General features: G+C 35.7%; 1 protein-coding gene across 2 annotated transcripts in view; it reads right to left on the bottom strand.

Moving 5' to 3' along the window:
• NAA16 (N-alpha-acetyltransferase 16, NatA auxiliary subunit) overlaps positions 1 to 19,193 on the bottom strand; it is a 62,970-nt gene that overhangs the window by 29,210 nt on the left and 14,567 nt on the right. For both annotated transcript variants that reach the window (XR_009277142.1, XM_058834484.1), the window contains exons 3-9: positions 19,043 to 19,147; positions 18,309 to 18,466; positions 17,227 to 17,361; positions 11,137 to 11,290; positions 9,504 to 9,623; positions 7,253 to 7,348; positions 3,557 to 3,663 (exon numbers count right to left, since the gene is read on the bottom strand). Coding sequence is in view for 1 of the 2 variants with exons in the window: in XM_058834484.1 (XP_058690467.1) it covers positions 3,557 to 3,663; positions 7,253 to 7,348; positions 9,504 to 9,623; positions 11,137 to 11,290; positions 17,227 to 17,361; positions 18,309 to 18,466; positions 19,043 to 19,147 (875 nt within the window). In the remaining variant the exon portion in view is untranslated. The remainder of the gene's footprint in view (positions 1 to 3,556; positions 3,664 to 7,252; positions 7,349 to 9,503; positions 9,624 to 11,136; positions 11,291 to 17,226; positions 17,362 to 18,308; positions 18,467 to 19,042; positions 19,148 to 19,193) is intronic.

Here is a 19,193-nt window from a genome sequence, read left to right as displayed (position 1 = left end):
CTACTTATGTCAAGCCACCTCGGCTGGAGGAGATGAAGAACAAGCAGTGAAACAGCAAACCAGTTTGCACGCTACTTTATCACAATAGCATAACAGCACAGAACCTGAAGAAATCACAACCTCATCTGAAGAGCTTTGAAGGATTAACCATGTCTTGCATAACTTCCTTCTAAAACTACAGAGAAGAACCTAAGTAAGATCACCGAAGTGCAAGCAGTGATGGACCACAAAGCCTGAAACCAAGTCTTGCTGCAAAAGTATGCACTGTAATTTACAGCAAAACCAGCTTTTAACACTTTCTACCCATCAGGTTGAAGTCTGCTTTAACATGATCATCAGTGGGTGAGCAATTTCCTCCAAGGAGGCACGAGTATTGCTGGGAGTGTTAAAATCCAGTACCGATTGTCCCAGGTTTCACCACACCATCTCTTACTTTCTCAAGCATCCAAGTTTCACAGCTACCAAATCTTGAACAGTTTCCTTTTCAACCCAATTGTGTAGCCAAATATAAACCTCTGCACATCACAAACTGAACACAAGGCAAACATTTTTTTTCTGCTCCAGGATTAAAGGAAAGACGTATAATGCAATATGAAGCATATTTTAACTCATTAGAGACATATTTATTAAGGAAGGATTTACCTCAAAACAAGTCTCTGAGCATACATAGACCTTTGTTGCACTATTTCTTCCAACAATAACCTTAAGATTAACAAACAGCTTTAAATTTCCCACTTATGGTACCCTTCTGACACTTCACCCAAAGGATCTTAAACAGTTCTACTTACTTAGTTCTTCCTGTGAAGGAAGATTAAAACCACCTTTCCTACTTAACCAAAGTAAGGCTTATTCTTTTATGAAGCAATGAAGAGCAAGCTGTAACCCATACCCTTCACCACACCAATACTGGCACAAGTATGTAAACAAATTCCAATTCAAGAGCTGAAAAAATAACATCTCATGCACCCAGTTGGCACTCAGTGATTTCAGTTTTATTTTTGGTGGGGCATTCATTAATTCTTTCCAGAACCAGCTGGGAAAGCTTCCTCAAAGTTAGTTTCATAGAGATGAGGTGTTCATGTAATAGATACTTTGGGAAGAAACCTACCTAGCACAGCCAAAAGCCTGAGTAGCAACTTACAGCAATTAGATAATAAACAACGTTTTCCCAAATGCATCTGACCAACATTTGCCTTCTATACAACCACCTTTTTCTCCTTGCTGTTCATGAAAGATCACAGACCCACCTGGAGCTCTAGTAAGAAGGAACTTTCTAGGCTTAAAATATCAACTCTTTTATCAAGTCTTCATATCTATGCCACTTCAAAATCCAACTGCAGCTAACTACAGCAAGCTGCACTTGTTTCCAAAGAAATTTCCTTCTTTCTAGAAGGCATAACACAATACTGACTACAATCCTCTTTCACAGTCAAACTGTATATGTGATTTATGTGAGAGCTGTTCCAAACTCCAACTTAGACAAATTAGATACCAAAACAGAATACTTTCCTGAAAGGTGTAGCACGCAGTTTGTCACAATTTTCTGCCCTCAACCCCTAATTTTTTTCTAATTCTAAAATTAACCGTCAGGGACTAAAACTAAAGTTCTTTTAGTTTCAAAGATTCTTCTGTCACACTACAGCTATATGCAAACCAAATCAAGTGAAATGTGAAAGACAGCCTGCCTTGGTAAAGAAATTATTTGAAATACGACAAAAAATGCTTTTGTGGAAGTTAGCAGCACAAACAAATCCTAAGCATGTTTGGAAAAAGTGAAGCTCTTGATTTTAATTACTATTTAGGATTAAGCTAGCAGTTCTGAGCAGCACTGATTTGATATAATGAAGATAACTACCAGAAAGGCACCTTTCTGTGTAAGTCTGCCCCAAAATATGGTAGCCCTCTTTTTTGACCCATCATGTCAAAAATTAAGTGCTAAAAATCTTTTCATATGCCAAATGAGTTTATATGTATCTTTCAACATCCAGACTCTTCACACGTCCAATAGCAGAGGTAAAACTTCCTTAACATTAACTGCACTTCTATCTAGATACCCAGTGTACAACAAAGTAGAAAATTTCAACTCCATTTCATTTACATTGGTAAGTGTGAATTAGCAAGGTAGAAAAGCCTGTACTATACAAGTGTCCTGTTTTCAGCTGGGATAGGGTTAATTTGCTTCTTAGTAGCCAGTACAGTGCTGTGTTTGGAACTCAGCATGAGTACAACACTGATAACACACTGATGTTTCAACTGTTGCTTGTTAAGGTGTGCTTATACTGTGGTGAGGACTGTTCAGGTTCCCACGCTCTACGAGGCAGCAGGAGCACAAGAAGCCAAGAAGGAGCATGGCCAGGATGAATGACCTGAAGTAGCCAAAAGGATATTCCATACATTCCATATCCAGTGTCATGGCCAGTATATAGGAGGAGTTGGCTGTAAGCTGTCAATCACTACTCAGGGATAGGCAGGGCACTGGTCAGTTAATGGAGAGCAATTGTTCTCTGCATCACTTGTTTCTCTTGAATTTTATTCTTCCCTCTCCCCTTTTCATTACAATTATTAGTACTATTACAGTTGATTTTGATTCAACATTAAAGTGTCCTTATCTCAACCCACAAAGTTTATGTGTTTCTGATTCTACTCCCCATCAGGCAGGGGTGGAGTGAGCAAGCAGCTGCATGGGACTTAAGTCGCCAGTTGAAGTTAAACCGCAACAACACAATACCAAAATTTACTAAAATTATATCAACCATTGAAAAAGTACAGATTACAGAAATGCACTGAAAATATCATGTTATGACACTAGCAAAGAAACTCTTCAAAAGAACAATTTTAGTCCAAATAAAGTAGTATTCACTTCTGGTTGGAAAGCTGCATCATATATTTAGAGTTTCTCCAGATACAAACCCCTCTGTTTACCTAGTCATGAACAGATTAGAATACCCATAGTGTTTGTAGCAAAGGTAATATCTGAAGAGACTGATCTGTTTTCTACACACATTACTAACATGCTTCAGTTCAAAAAATTATTTTTGGTATATCTTACTGTCAAGATTGGAAGGAAGACTTACATTTGAAACAACAGTTCTTATGTGACACAATTATACCAAAACTGAGTTTAAAAGTACAAAAATGATACAGTCAAGCTTCAGCTAAAGACTGAAACAGGAAACAAACTTTTGTGGTAAATACTAATGCATTCATGCAATTCAGAAATGTACAGAGAACAATAGCCACCTGTTATTTTAAAAGCATTACTTCTGGTGACATCATAAACCATAAGTTGAAAGAATCCTGTAACACTTGCACTCAAAGCACACAAAGGTAATGATCATTGATTTTTCAAGAACCTCAGTGCACTCTGTACCAATCTGACTTCAAGCATTTTGACATCAAGTGATCATTCACATATGACAAAATAACATTAGGGAAAAAAATGTTCAACAACTCTATTTGGTAGGTTACAGGAAAAGCTACATAAAAACTCTTCAATAGTCTACTAGAAATTCAATACAGAAGATTTCATTAAAACCAAATAAATACTAAATTTTACCTTTTCTGGATTGTAATATAAAGATTTCAAAGTGGTAAACAAGGGTGGGCAGCCTTTACTGAAGTTAACCCTCAGGAACTTATCCGTTAGTTCTCTAAATTTTTCACCTAGGAACAAAAGCGTGTTTGGTTATATGTCAGTGATTGCAAGTGTTATAAAAATATAAGCACTAACTGCTGTGCAACTCTGGATAACAGAGGAACTAAGAAACTGTAATTAAGGGCTTTAATATTTTCTGTTATTTAATAAGACAAATATGCTCCTGATTTAAAAATAAAAATTAAAAAAATCAAGAGTAAAACACTTAAATTGCTTGTGTTTAGGAGTCTGCTGGCAGATATGGCAACAGTCCTCAAACCTGCAGTCCATTAAAAAGAAAAATTAAGTGCTGACTACAGAGGATGCAGCAAAAGCTGTTTATACAAACACTGAAAACACCCTATAATATTAAGAATAAAAATGGAGATCTTGCAAAGGCTCCATCATTGGAGGTTTCTATGAGCAAGTTAGACAAATATGTGTTAGGGGTAGTGCAGATATAAAATATCCTGATTTGAGGAAGAAGGATGGATGAAATGAACCCTTTGCATCTCTTCTAGACCTGTTTTTATTAGCAGGACATGACTTGTAGTATGATTGTTTCTGGAATCAAAAAACAAGAATTATTGTTTCAGAAACACAAGCACCTTAACAGAATCACCTGCATCAAAATACACTGCAGAAAGCTAAAAATCTGAACTAATTATATTTTCAGTTAAAAATTACAGTACTTGCGAGTAAGTGCTACCTTTCTGAGAAATACTCTTTAAAAAAGAAAAAGCAGTACTTCAAAGAGAAGACCTCCAGCCAGAAAAACAGCTGGTTTTCATCTTTTTTCCTATGATGAAAGTAATGGCTTTCAGCTGTGGGGGGGAAGTGTGGCTGGAGAGTGGTTGTTATTATTTGGTTGGGTTTTTTATTTAAAAAATAAATATATAAAAATACTATATAATATGTAAACATAAATACATAATTATATACAAATAAATATAAAATAAATAGTTTCCTATTATTTTTATTGACTTTGCTTGCTTTGTATAGGGAAGAACTTTTTCCACACTTCAATGCCTCCTCTGTTGTGGACTTCTCTAACTTTCTCAACAAGGAAGTAGCACACTTCACATAATACTAAGACGCACCCATAAAGCTGCCAAAGCTGTTGAAGTAACTTCAACAAGAACACATTAAAAATTTGATTAACAGATTGCTTTTAGATATTCAGAAAATGCAGACACTACTGCTTTGTACACAACATTTTCATTTACTTCTACCAATTCTCAATCGTCCTATGCTTACTGTTACCAGCAGTGTTGCTGATGAACACTGAGAATAATGGAAATAATGCATGTTCTCACCTTGCTCTACTAAACCAAACTGCTCTATATAGAAACTCCCACTACCTGTGGATGGGGATCCATAACTGCACTAGCACATGCTTTATTATAGATAAATTAAAATGTGTGTCTCGCACTACAGAAACTCCCCTCTATAAAGAGAAAAATCCATTTGTTTCTCCTGTCAAATTCTTCTGATTTATCTTGCTGGAAGTATTATTTAGAATTTAGGAAAGCAAGATCCCAGTTTCCATTAAATATCTATTTACTTACAGAAAGCAGAACAATTTTAAAACAAAGTCTAAAGGAAAAAGGCACACAGCTGGGCACCCACCTATGACAAGAAGCCAAGTTACAATTTAGTCTCTGAGGAACACACCTGACCACAGGAGCATAAAAAAATCTAAAACTGCAAGCAGACACACTTGATCAGTAAAATTGATGGTAATAGCCTTTCTCGATAAAGGTATGTTCCAGCTCAACGAAGGTTAGGATGCAATGCACATCAAGGTCTGGACAAAGACTTGTCCTTGTAATATAAGCCTAGATTTTAGAGTATTTTAATTTTTGAGAGTAATTTAATTCGGAATCAAACAGTGACAGCTGTAACTGGTCAGTGACCACACTGGAACAGTAACTGCATTTACCCAGAAATTCTATCCTCTTGAAACTTGCAAATATTTTTCTGCAAAAATGTTCCTTTCTATACCTTCACAGTCTCACTACCAAATTTCAACCAAAAGAAATTCTTGTCTCCTGTACTTCTAAACACAGAGAATCATGCAGTAAATAGATTAATCTCTACAGGATCAAAAACAGTTTTACACATTCATGCCTGATAGGTTTAACAAATATGTTAGCAGAAACAAGTTTTAATTCTGAAAAATTCTTATTTGTTATAAAATGCTACAGAAAGTAGCCAAGATATTTTTCTTGATCAATCTAATAATGAATTTTTCTTTTATTTACCTATTGTTACAGCACGAGCAACTAACTCTCGTTACTATACATATTTCTACTTAAATGAACATAAGCTGCGAAAGAATACTGTCAGGCACTTGCATGTAAGGCAACCTAAGAGCAAAACACAGTGAAATTAAGTCAACAGCAAAGCACACTATTAATAAAGATATAGAAAAGCATTTCGCAAGTTTGCTTGTCTGCTGTGTTACCATAACAATTTTATTACATAAAAAAACCCCAATTACTCATCACCCAGCTTCGCAAATCTAGCTAAAATGCCTTAAAATTTGTCCCTGTATCTTCAAAGAAACTGAAGTATATAGGAAGATAAAAGACACAAGCAGCAACTTCTTATGAAGCAGTTAAAATATTTTGATTTTACAGAGGAAATGTGTATGCACATTCAGACACATAAGCAACAATAGGGGAGTGGACTAGAGGTGCTCTGGATCATTTAAAGGTACCAACAAGTGTGGTGCTCAGGAAATGAGCTACACTAAAAACTAACCTTATAAATTTAAAGGCATGAGAAGGTATGTTACGAATTTGAAGTTCATCTCAAATTTCTTGACACTTGATATGTAACTTATATACTTTCCGAAACTGGAGTTTCAGCAGCTAGACAGCTATATGCTAATTATATATATTTATGGTATTTACCATTTCATTTAGTCTCCTTCGTTCTATTTTGGAAGAGTACAGATTTCTATTTTAACAAGTATATACACATTTTCCTTCCGTAACTGAGGGTATTTGTGCACTGTATTTCAAAACAAATTTTGAAAGGGCAAAGTCAAAGAACTTAGCTATAAAATGAAACAATTTGGGCTACATAATTCTGCAGGTATTTTTGTTCCTTTTCTTATAAAATTAGCAGCACAAAGGTAGTTTTTATTGTCAAATTAAGTTCTAACAGCTCTACAAGAAAGTAGTTGTACATTTTTACAGCAAAAGTATGCATATTAAAGATACAGGAGGGGGTATGCATACATACATCTCACACCTTGAATTAAAGCATACTATACCCTACATTTTAACTCATGATTATTAACTTGCTTAAAGCAGAAAAATTATGTACAAGAATTTCCACAACTCGTATCATTCTGTACTGTAGTTTTATCAATACAAATATTACATAGCTCATACCATCATATCTGAGTGTACAAAATTTTTCTATCAACTCCTAAAACATAAAAAAAATTTGTCTAATCCAAGAGAAATATGTACATTTGGTTTGTCTACATGTTCAAGTAGTTATTAAATGCACAAGTAGGTACTAATTACATATTAAACAGCCTGATGAAAACTTCAGAAAAAATAGGAAAAAAAACTATTACAGAACAGATATGCAACTTGTTACCTGAAACAAAGTTTAAAGGTAATCTTCTAGGTGAAACTGCTCTGGGATGTCTTTTACTAACTTCTTCATAAATCTGAAGCCTCTCTTCTAAAGTGCCTATTATTAGCAAATACAATAGATATAAGTAACAGACATAAAAACCTATTCTTTTAGATGTCTTTAAATGTTGAGAATTAATTGAGCTAGACTCCTTAATGTGGATTTGGACCAATTTAAACATTTCATGTTGTTTTTTCTAGTTAATCATAAAAAAACCCCCAAAACTGTACTGAGAACACACTGTATATACAATACGCAACTAACAACATTAAGAACTCTAAGGATAAACTGTAAACAAGACCATTACCTTGCACATTCAATTACACAGAGCTGGAGTTTGGTTTTCTTCAGTTATATGTTGTTCAGACCCATTCATATATTATATTACATTCAAGCTTCAATTAACCTGTTTTTTACTACACACCCATTTCAGACACACATAAAGCATTCAGAGAAATGTGCTGCATTTCTAAACCATAGGTATACAAATAGCACACTATACAAGCACGCCTCTATTATAGGTCCTCTGGTGACAGCAAAACCAGGGTACAATACTGCCATACTGCCAGTGTAAGTACTGAGCACTAGAACTTTATACCTTAATGGTTAACAAAAATAAAGCTACTTGAAGATTTTCTGCCCACTCCTCCCCTTTCCCCCATAATATGCTTTGGAGCTCCAATGTGGTTACATCTTAAATAACACTCATGTTTTGCTTTAAAATGCCATTTTTAATACAAATTAATACAATTTTAATACAAATTTTGCTTAAATATTAAATTCAAACAATTTAAAACGGAATGTACAGATCGAGGCTAGAATACATATATATATTAAATATTATCTGTTTTCCTTTCATAAGGAAAACAGTTTTATCTTGTCACTGAGCTCAGATGCTGGGGAAGAGGGGGGAATATATTACCCAGTGTCTCCAAGAGATGTAGAGATATAAAAGTAATACTAAAATATTGTTTGGACTGGAACTAAAGCATATAAGAGCCCTAATTGAAGTCACAAGTTGGAGCTCCAGAACTTACCATGGGGGAGGAAATAGTCCTAAGACCACCTAAAAAATAAAGTAGCATTATTAGTTTTATAGAATTAGTCAAGTTTTAGTCTACATAGGATTTTAATATGTAAAAAACTACTGGACTGGTTCTTTGTTAAAAACTACAGGCTTTCATCAATATATTTGCTGTCTTACAGAGAACTGAGTTCCTGGGTAATTTAATTTCTGAGACAATAGCCATGAGATTCAACTCTATGGATACACCAGGAAAACCACTCCAAAGGGACCACTACACTCTGAATATATGTAAAAAATTAAATAATTTTCATTACCCAATCACTAGCTGCATTCTCAGACCTCATAAGACCTAATGGTAAAGCTTTCTAGAAGAGTTGGTTGAGTAATGTAATGCAGCTATAACATCTACAAATAATATAATTGTGAGCTTATGATTTATGATGTCATCAGAATAACTCCAATAAACTTTTACTAATTAGTGAAAAACCAAATATAAAGAAACCATTCCTGTGTAAATGTAAACACTCTGGAAAATTATGGCTGCAAAACACCTAATATGGAATAAATAGCTGCAATATTGTAGTTTTGAAAAAAGTTATTTTTTCTGGAAAAACAGAAGAGCAAAATACAATAGCAGAAACATGAGCTGGCATCGGAGTAACAAAGACTTTAGCACATTTATCACCTTGACCTTCTAAGGTGCCAACTTAAAAAAAAAGAAAAAAGGTATTTTTTTCAGATGGTCCATCTTAAAAGGCCATCTTAAATACATATTTGAGTATTTCCTACATGGCCCTAGAAAGAGGTATCACCTAAATAAGTTTCAAAATTACAATTTTATGTTGTGGCATATGATAGCAGTCTACCAATCAACTACTAGACAGGAATTAATTGCCATTTGGTTTCCAAGTTCACATGTGGCAAGGCAATGTTCTTCATATAAGCATCTCAGCAAATGCCACCCTTAATTCCAATAAGATAAATACTTGGTGTTTTCATGCATAGAAGTTTTTCAGTGAACATTTTAAAAATGAAAGACCATACTACATAATATTCAAGATCAGAAGGTACATAATTTTCTGCCAAGTAGAACTTTCTAATCTAAAGCAATACTATATCAAACAGGAGCTCTAAGTGTATCCGATATCATACATATTTTCACTGTATCTGTATAGCTTAACTTACTGGGTTGTAGGGCCTTTTCCAAGCCTTCATAATAATACCAGTTTTCTGCATTTCGCTCAATTAACTCTTTGTATACTTCACCAGCTTCTTTCAATCTTCCTAACTTGAGTAACATCTCTCCTAGAAATAACACAGCACAGAACTATGAATTACATCAGAAAACACTTGTGAGTAAAGTTTACAATACTAGATGCATAAAATTGTTCTTAAGCATACAGATTCTTAAAAAGATGCCTTATTTTCCCCAAAAGCAGTTGCTGTTTGTTACAAAGGCTACTTGAAACTACCACACATTGAGCTCAGAATATTTATCACCTGTGAAAACAAAGACTACCTTAATGTCTGTATCTAAGTATTTAAAATAGCTATTGGGAAGACCAAATAAACAAGCAACTCCTCCTTACAAGACTTCATCACACAACTAAATCAGCTTTTAATCAAGCTGTTTACTTAAGCACATTTTCACATCAACTTACTAGTTTTGAACTGGTTAATCACACTGGTTTGCTACTAACTAAATGGTTCTACCAGGTCTAGCTTGCAGGGAATTAATTCCACAGCAGCTCATGCTGGGCTGTATTCTGGGATTTGTGACCAAATGTTGATAAATACACCAACATTTCAACCACTGCTAAAGCAGTACTTGTAAGCCATCAAGGCTTTGTCTTTTTACCCCCACTCTGCCACCAGCAAGTAGACCAGGGTGGACAATAAGGCAGTAGTGGACACAACTGGGACAGCTGATCCTAACTGGCCAAAGAGATATTTTATGCTATTTAGTTTCTTACTAAGCAATAAAAATTGAGGAGGTGTTGGGGCAGAGTAGCCATTGCCTGGAGGATAGCTGAACATCAGCCTGTGGGAAGTGTACAGTGACTGCATCAGCTGAGGATCTGGGTTTGATTTTCCTTCCTTCCCCTTTCCAACACTGAAGCTATCTCAATGCACAAGTTCTCTTGCTTTTGTTCTTCTTATTCTCTCCTGATCTGACAAGCGAGGCTGGATGAATTAAGTGGGCAGCTGTGTGGGGCTTACCCCACTGGTAAGGGTCAGCCCAGCACAACTGTGCATGCAAGGAGCAGTTGAAGAACACGTGCTGTTACTCACACATTCAGAATTCAGTATCAGCACTTCAAATCCAGAAAACAACTGTGAGTTATTTTTAACCAAAAGAAGTCAACTTCAGTATTCACTTCAATAAGTAAGTGCATTAGGAAGCTTGAAAAGGAAACAAGAACTTGATACTCCAGTCAAAAAAGAAGAAAAATTTGTGTTTGTACTTCAAACAGTACTCTTATGAAAGTGTACTTCATAAGATTAAACTGGCTTATAACACTTCTGACTTATGGAAAGCTAGTCTAGCGTATCAGTATCATCTCTGAGATCTTGTCTGTTCCTGTGTCAGCCCAAGACAGACTACCTGCATCCACTACCTTCTTTGGTTGGAAAAGTTACTGGTTCGTGCACAAAATTGTCAATCTGTTGGTACCAGTTTTCCTATAATAATTGTTACAAATGAATTAAAGACTTTACATGCTAGTTTTTTTTTTCCTTTTACTGCTCTATTGTATTTGAAAGCCATTAGCAAAAGTTTCTAACAAAATTGACTAAGAGAAGAATAATAATGACTTACCTTTGATTTCTTCTACTATTAATTTATCACATATTTGCTTTTCATATGTCTCTATATGTTCTAAAGACTCCTGAAAAAGATCTGCCTCTCTCATCACTTGATTCTGATACAAAATCAGTTCACTATATTCATAATCTATTTTGTTAGGAGGAACCTGAGGGGAGGAAGAAAACAATATATTAGTTAATATTTACCTGTACCTCAAATGTATGTAGCATTACAGAACACAAGACTTACAACATAATCAGGTCTGTTTATATACACCATCTAAACACTCGAAACGTAAAACTCCCATTATTCACAATCAAATCAGATTCATTTCATGATACCCTTTGTAGTTAACATTTTAGTACAAGTCCTTTATATCTCTTTTTTCTATCACTGTGGCAAATTAATTAAAAGCTGAATTGTATGAGAGAAAGCAAAGATCTTCATATATTTTCTTTCTCAAGCACTTGTGCACTACAAAACAATTAGACTTAAGTTCTAGAGCAGATGGCTGGGGTCTAACAGTATCATTTTCAGCATACCAGAGTTCTGCATCAGAACTCATTTCCAAGAGGAATGATCCATCCATGACAACTGGAATTTTTCAGATAGAAAGCTTATACTATTTCTCTCTAACCAAGTGCTCTCTGTAAACTTCAATCCCCCAGAAAATACAGCACACAAACATACAGAGTTTTTCAAGCAACAGAATTATTTTTAGGTCTGCCTGCAGTTGCACACCTAGGACTTTCTAGAGGCTACAGTACAACTGGTGGCTCATCCACCTTGCAGCACTACAACAGCCAAGGAAGCAGGGTAACATACAAAATTATTCCTTTCTGAGAACTCCCTAAAGCAGATTTAGGCAATGAAAAGTCTTGCTAGGGGTATAGTAATTCTTTTCATACTAAATGCTCATCACTAATACACAAAATACTACTCCAATTGCAAGAATGTTAGAGACAGTAAATGCAATCTCCATAAAATGCCCAGCAGATCAATAGAACTATATGAAATGCGCTGTCCCAACAGAAATTCCGAGAGAGACTTATAGTCTAACGTGATCTTTTACATAATAAAGGATGAGAAGCAGTTGAGTTTGACAAATTTAATATTTTTTCCTGCGACACTACATACTTTGTTTCTTCCTGAGCAACCAACACTTTAAAGTCACATGGGTCACTAAACAGTTTACTATCATTTTATAAATAATTTCAAAAAAGAAACCACAAAAAGCCAAAACATTACACTGGCTGAAAGGAACATTTTTAAGAATAATGTCCTAAACCACTACTTCCAGCCCTTCCCAAGGCACAAATTGATTTTATAGGATTTAACACCTCTAATTACATACTCTTCAGATTTTGAGAGGCAGCTTTTAGAGTATTGCTGGGCATTTTTAGAAAGATTTGCTTCTACATATAAGTGTTCTGAAAGATAGTATAAGTAAATAAATGCTGCAAAGACATGTGTATCTGACAATGAATATTACTATGAAAATAATACCATTCAAGTACTTTTTTTAGCAGCTAACATAGTATAGGAAATGATCACTAATGGAACAAGACTATACCTTATACATACTAGACAGCAGGTAGCATGAAATTCTACCCACTTCTCAAAGTAGCTCTCTTATCTACAGCTCCACTTTCATTTCCACCTTTGCTCAACTTTTAGTCTGTATTACCCACAAATAAAAACATTGTTACCAGGAAATTGTTTTTAACTGCTTCAGAGAATGGACACATGGAACAGGGGTTAAGCATTAAGCGTGTCTTCCTGTTTATCCTTACTGCAGTATCATGGAACAATACTGCAGAGCACCAACTTAGTTCTTTCTCCTTCACCTCCTCCTAAAAATATCCTTTCCTCCAACACTATACTCACATCTAAATTCCAAATTCCACAAGTAGCACAGCTTTATGGGACATCATGAATTGGTTTTAGGCCTTCAAAACAGATTACCCAAAAACCCATAAAAAATACACAAACAGATATCAGTTGACATCCTCACAGCTGTTTTGGCTCAGCAGGATCAAAAAAAATCAAAAAAAACAAACCCAAACCACCAAAGAAAAAAAATATCAAATTAAATTATTACACATAGAGTAAATCCACAAGAAAGGTACTGCACTTACTCACACTCCATTTGAAAAGTTATTTTTAAAAGTAATTTTAACAAAATTCCATTTTCAAAGATATTTTGAAATCTCATCAATTTAATGATGATTTAAATCTGTAATTCATCAGAAGGCAAGCAGTTAACAACCCCAGTAGTTAATCTGAATAATCAGATTGTTTTATAAAGAGTAAAATCTTCTATAAAGAGAATGTCCACACCATTGTTATTGCTGCTTAATCCATCTTTACTCCTCCCTCCCCCCAGAAGAGATATGATTCTTGCACAGGAGATGTCCAACTTTCTCCTGAACTCAATTCTGCTGTTTCAGATTAAATTTCTTCCTCTCCTTCTGGACCAAAGGAGAATCAACTTTTGAACTGCAGGTCCCCTAACAACTGTCACTGAAAGAATGTGACAAGATGCAGCCAAAACATACCTAAGAGCAGACCCCCAAAACGCCAGAGGTTTTCTGTCCATATCTGTATTTGTGGGCCTGATGCGAAAATTAGGAATAAAATAAAAATTAAGAATAAAAAATTGTTCTGGAAAAGAAGAAAGGAAAAATGGGACATACAACAGTAAAACAAATTGCATAGTTGTTTTACACCTTGGTTCCCAAAATTTGAATTCTGAACTGAGTCTTACATCATTTTGACTTAACTTGGGACAGTACAAGCTGTTTCCTGCAGGGATGTCTGTCTACCTTTAACCTCATAACCTGTTTTTGACTGAAATATTGTGCATCTGGCCAATGTACAGCTTTCAGATGACAGGCAACATTGATCTTCATACACACTAAGAGACAGAAAATTCACCATTTCCAGTGATAATTTAGCCACTAAAATAAAACTGTCAATTATAAAAAGCAATTTATCACTTTAATTTGTTGATCAACTTCCTGATGCTACTTCTTCCTTCATTTTCCCTGCTAAGCAAGCTTCCTAGCTATCATTCTTCCCAAACCCAGCATACATTTTGTATTAAACTCACCTAGACTTTTTTCTGTTTACGGTAAAGAAAGAGACTCTGCCCTTCACAGATTTCCCTCTAGTCATCTTATTCCATATTGTTCTTCTCATTTTCTAACTTTTTTTGACAACAGGCTCATCAACAAGTCTTGATCTCTCAGTAATGAGTGCTTTATGGATAAAATCCCTGCTTGTCAGAAGTGTGTAAGATATAAGTGTGTATAAGAGTGTATTTTACTTTTCACTCGTAAGTTTTCCCTGAGGGACAATTTTACAGTAAAGTCAGACTAACTGCAGCCTACATCAACAAAGACAGCTCACTTCCCTCTATTATTTCCCTTCCTCTTTCCCCTCTCACCTCACAGTTGTTCAGTTCAGCCAATCAACCCTTCCAAAGACTGATTATCTTTCTGGCACTTAGGTTTCCTGAACCAACCCTCCACAAGTCAGCTAGTGCTGCACAAGGAAGTGGTGCAAGCACAGCAAAAAAACTCAAATTGCTAGTCTTGGCAACAACTTGTAGATAGATTAGCTGCATTATTTTGTAATACTGCATCTTCAGCTATTCATCTTCAATCAGTAAAACGACAGTTCCTTGATTTTTTTCTTAGTTTTACTGCTTGGTCTTGGCTGTTTGCATTCACATCTGAAAGGACAGAGCTGCCTGAATAATTCAAGTAAATAAATATCATCATCCTACATTACCATTATTTGTTAATTATTATGACAGCAGCGTTTCATGTACCATGTTGCATTTCTTTGTCTATTCATTAACATGAATAGTAAACACTATCAAGCCTAGTACAGATTGCCATAGAACTCCTCAAAAACATCTGTTTGTTGAAGAGTTCGGCTCATGAGTCATTTGGATACCCTTTAGTCTTTCAATCCTCCTTTTAAACTACTACACATCTATTGCAGTCACATGCAATATTCTGTAAAGTCCATCACAGAAGTTCATCTATCAAGTTGCGTGCTTGTGAACTACAGGCCAAGAGGGGAGATTTGGGAAGGGAAGGAAAGTAAGCAAGATGTGTGCCTCCTCTAAGATCTATGCAATGTCCTGAACTTAATTATTTCAACTGCAGGATTGAAAAATCCAGCCACTGCAAAACCAGTACATTTGGGGAGTGTTGTGGAACAGCCAACACATGGCAAAACTGAGCTGCGAATCTGCCTGGGTTCTACTGACAGTTCTGGACCCAACACATTGATTCCCTCTTCCAGTGTTTGGGGCTCTGCCTTGGCCTGCACTCATCAGGGAGCTGGCACAACAAAGAACAAGACTATTTTCAAGAGAAATTGGACTAATGTGTTCATATGTATTTTTAGTGTTTTCGAGGAAAAAAGACAATATACCACTTAACTGTCTCTAACAATCACAAAAAAAAGGACAGGCTTGATAGGACTGATTTCCTATAAAACTATGTTGTCCAACATTTGTAGCATATTTCTGTCCTTCAATGCTTAAGCAGCTTCTCCACCACTTGCCTCTGACTGACATGATGCTAATGAACAGTTAAACCAGCTCATTGTACAAGTACAAGCAGTCTTCCTAGTTACAGGAATTTCCAGAATATCTACAGTTTTATTAGAAAATGGCATCAGTGCTTGCGCTCACCTTAAGATCATCTTTGTTTTAGGGTGAGCCTTGAGATGGTGGTAACTTGCAAACACAGCAAACTCAACTGATATAATGCATTCACCTACAGTATTTAAATCTGGCTTAGTCACTAGACTGAACAGTCTATCATGATAGCCCTCAACCAACCATGTTTACACACAACCTTTTAGAAAAGACAACGCTACCAGCATCACTTCCATTCTCTCCAAGGGGCCAATACCACTACTAAGCTCTCTTAGTACTTGAAGAGCCTCAGTTTCTTATACAACATTTGCTGTTTTCCTATCTCCTGCATATTCTTTCTTTCTAACTCAGTCATTTTGACACCAAACTCAGACAGGGCACTGCTGACTCATTTGAGAATGACGACTTTTTGGTTGTCAAACACTCAAGAGAAGATGACCCAATTTGGACTAAAACTTACTCTTTTCAGTTTTTACTCAATGCTGAAGTTACAGCTCTTCTGAAATACCAAGCTATATATACCCAGCTTGCAACATCCTTTTCTTGACCAGGATATGTGATCAAGACAAAACCCTGGTCTCTCCTAGCTATTTGTTTCCTTTCTTACACTTAATCCCATATATAACAATTCAGAAAGGATATGAGATTTTTGTTTTTAAAACACACAGTCTAGTGGTCAGGTAATATCTTACGTATTTTTACAAAGTACTTCCAAAATGTCTCCCCAGGTAAATGGATCTATAAACATGTTTCTTTTTCTTTCCACACTGCAGAATAATCAACACATACACTCTGTTCTGCTAATTTAGACTTTATAGCTCTGCATTACCACTAAAGAACAAGGGGATAGTCTCTCTCAAAAAAGGTTATACTCAGTAATTTTAGGATTGTACCATTGATTTACTCAGGTCTCAGCAACACCAAGTCTGATCAAAGAATTTTCAGCTACATGTTCATGTTACTCTGAAACTAAGCATTGATTTTAAGTGTACTATATACCGGTGCATACAAACCACTGACAATATTACACTCTTTGTAGAGATGTAATGGCATCCAGACTTTGGCAGGAGAAAGGGCAAATGAGCACATCCAAAATATTAAAGTATTTTCAGTATTTTCACCTACTGTAAAGGGGCAGGATCATCACAGGTCTTTTCTAGCTAAAAGTCTCACAAGCCTTAAGTTACTCCACATGAGACTCTCATATCTTCAACCCCAACAGTTTATTGAGGCAGGGGAAAAGTATTCCTCTATAATTTGTGTCTGCAGCTAAGGTCCTGGAAATCCTTCTGCTCAAAGCAGAAGGCTCCATAAATAACAAATTTATTCCTAATTCATAAGTGACTTCTATTTCCAAAGAACTAATTCCTCAGATTCTATCCCTTATACAAAAAGTGTTCTCTTTCCAGACCAGGAAATCTTACCTGCTGGGTTTTCCTAAACTCTTCAAGTAATTTTAAGGCCATATCATAATCTTTTAGTAAGTGGTATGCAATGGCATATCCAATCCAGGAAGCTCGTTGTGTGGGGCGCAGTTGAAGCAGCTGGTATCTTGTCTCCTTCAGTAAAAGAAAAGCAATTTTAAAAGAAGAATTTTTAACCAGAGTTACTACAAATTTATCATGATTTAACACCAAGACAGCTAATATTTTAAAAGAACTTTTAAAAGCCCTAGGCAACCTTTGAAATTCAAACACCATGGGAAAAAGCAGCACATTTGTGTTTGATAAATTTGGAGGTTACATTCTAAATACTCAAGTCATGAAACAAAGCATAAAATGTATTTGTGGAGACACGGAAGGTGTCATTTTCAAGAGCACCTCCTAAGGGCCTAAATTATTCCCAAAGATAGAGCTCTGAAATCTCAGCAAGTCCCCTCCACCAGAAAGCAGGAGCTCACTACCACTGAAAGAGTGGCACCCACTTTTCTATGCACAAGGTCCTCACACACAACTGCAACACTTCTCAGAACTTCTTCCCAAGTCAAATCATATCCCTGGGTCAGTGATTCTATTATCCCTTTGCATTAGCAAATTCATAGGAATTAACATCCTAAGTAAGGAGACCAACTAATGTCAAGCCCACAGTCCAGTCCTCTACTTCACAAAAAACATATGAATCAGTTCAGTCATTTTGAAACTAGTCACTGATTTTTGGACAAATTTTAAGGCTTTATTTATAACGATTATCATCACTGGGATTCCAGAATCAGTCATCATGGGGCAAGTTACCCACATACTAACAAGAAACGTGATAGCGTATTTCTTACCAAAAACACCTTCAGCATTTGCACCTAAAAACATCGTTTGTAGGGTTCACAATTGCTTGTTAAGTAGTTCTACTTGCTAATTTAAGTATTGTCCCCTTTTTCTAAACAATAGGTTAAAACATTTTTGAAACAGCAAAAAGGAGTAGCAACAGAAATACTACCAATAAAAGGCTTCACAGTGGAATAGAACAAGAAAAGGCTAACAGCAGTAAGTGTGAATTCAAGGAGAATACTTACCCTATATCCTTCTAAATCCCTCATCTGAATCTGCAACAGAGAGAGATCTCTCAAGATCTGTAGATTATCTTTATCTAGTTTGAGCGCATTCCGGTAACATTTGATAGCTTCATCATATTTCTTATCTGAACGCTGCAGAAGACCATAGACATGCCAGCCTAACGCAGGTTAAGGAAGATACATTCACAATTTTCACAAAGTAACTGCAGTGCACATATATTACAGGACAAACAACTTGACATCTTCCTTGAAGATCAGTACCCTTACAAATGAAGACGGATTACTGCAGCCAGACTTTACTAACACATTGTAAAATATTAAATGCTTCCAAATATTTTTTTAATGAGATTTTACTGCTCAAGTCACATTCAGAACCCCCTGAGCATTATTATACAAATTAAATTATCCAAACTCCAGACTTTAAGAGTTAGTCACAGATTTATTATTTAAAACATGCTACCATAATTACAGTAGCAATTCTTACTCATAGAAGTGTTTAATTCTAACAATGGAAATTTGTGTATGATTTCTACTTTTCCTCTCTTGCCTGTCTGTAACCTCAATTAGACTCCAGATTTTACAGTAAGGAAAAAACAGAGCTCCCATTGATTCATTGACAAAAGGAAAACTTAGCATTTTGTGGATCAGAAGCCTTTGTCACAATCTCAGCACCTTAGATTTCTGTCAATAGTGTGCCACAGCAGAATGATCAGGTTTTGTACTACAAAGGATACAGACGTGACTCTTCACATCATTACGAAGTCCTTTACGAACAAATTCATACGCTTCCTCCTTCTTCCCTAAGCAGTTCAAGGTCAGTCCTTTCATTGCAAGTGTCTCTGTAAGAAGTATCAGATACTTACATTTCTGACTTCCCATATGCCA

This window comes from Poecile atricapillus, chromosome 1 (genome assembly GCF_030490865.1).
Source record: "Poecile atricapillus isolate bPoeAtr1 chromosome 1, bPoeAtr1.hap1, whole genome shotgun sequence".
NCBI lineage: Eukaryota > Metazoa > Chordata > Aves > Passeriformes > Paridae > Poecile > Poecile atricapillus.
This window is presented reverse-complemented; position numbering and strand designations above follow the sequence as displayed.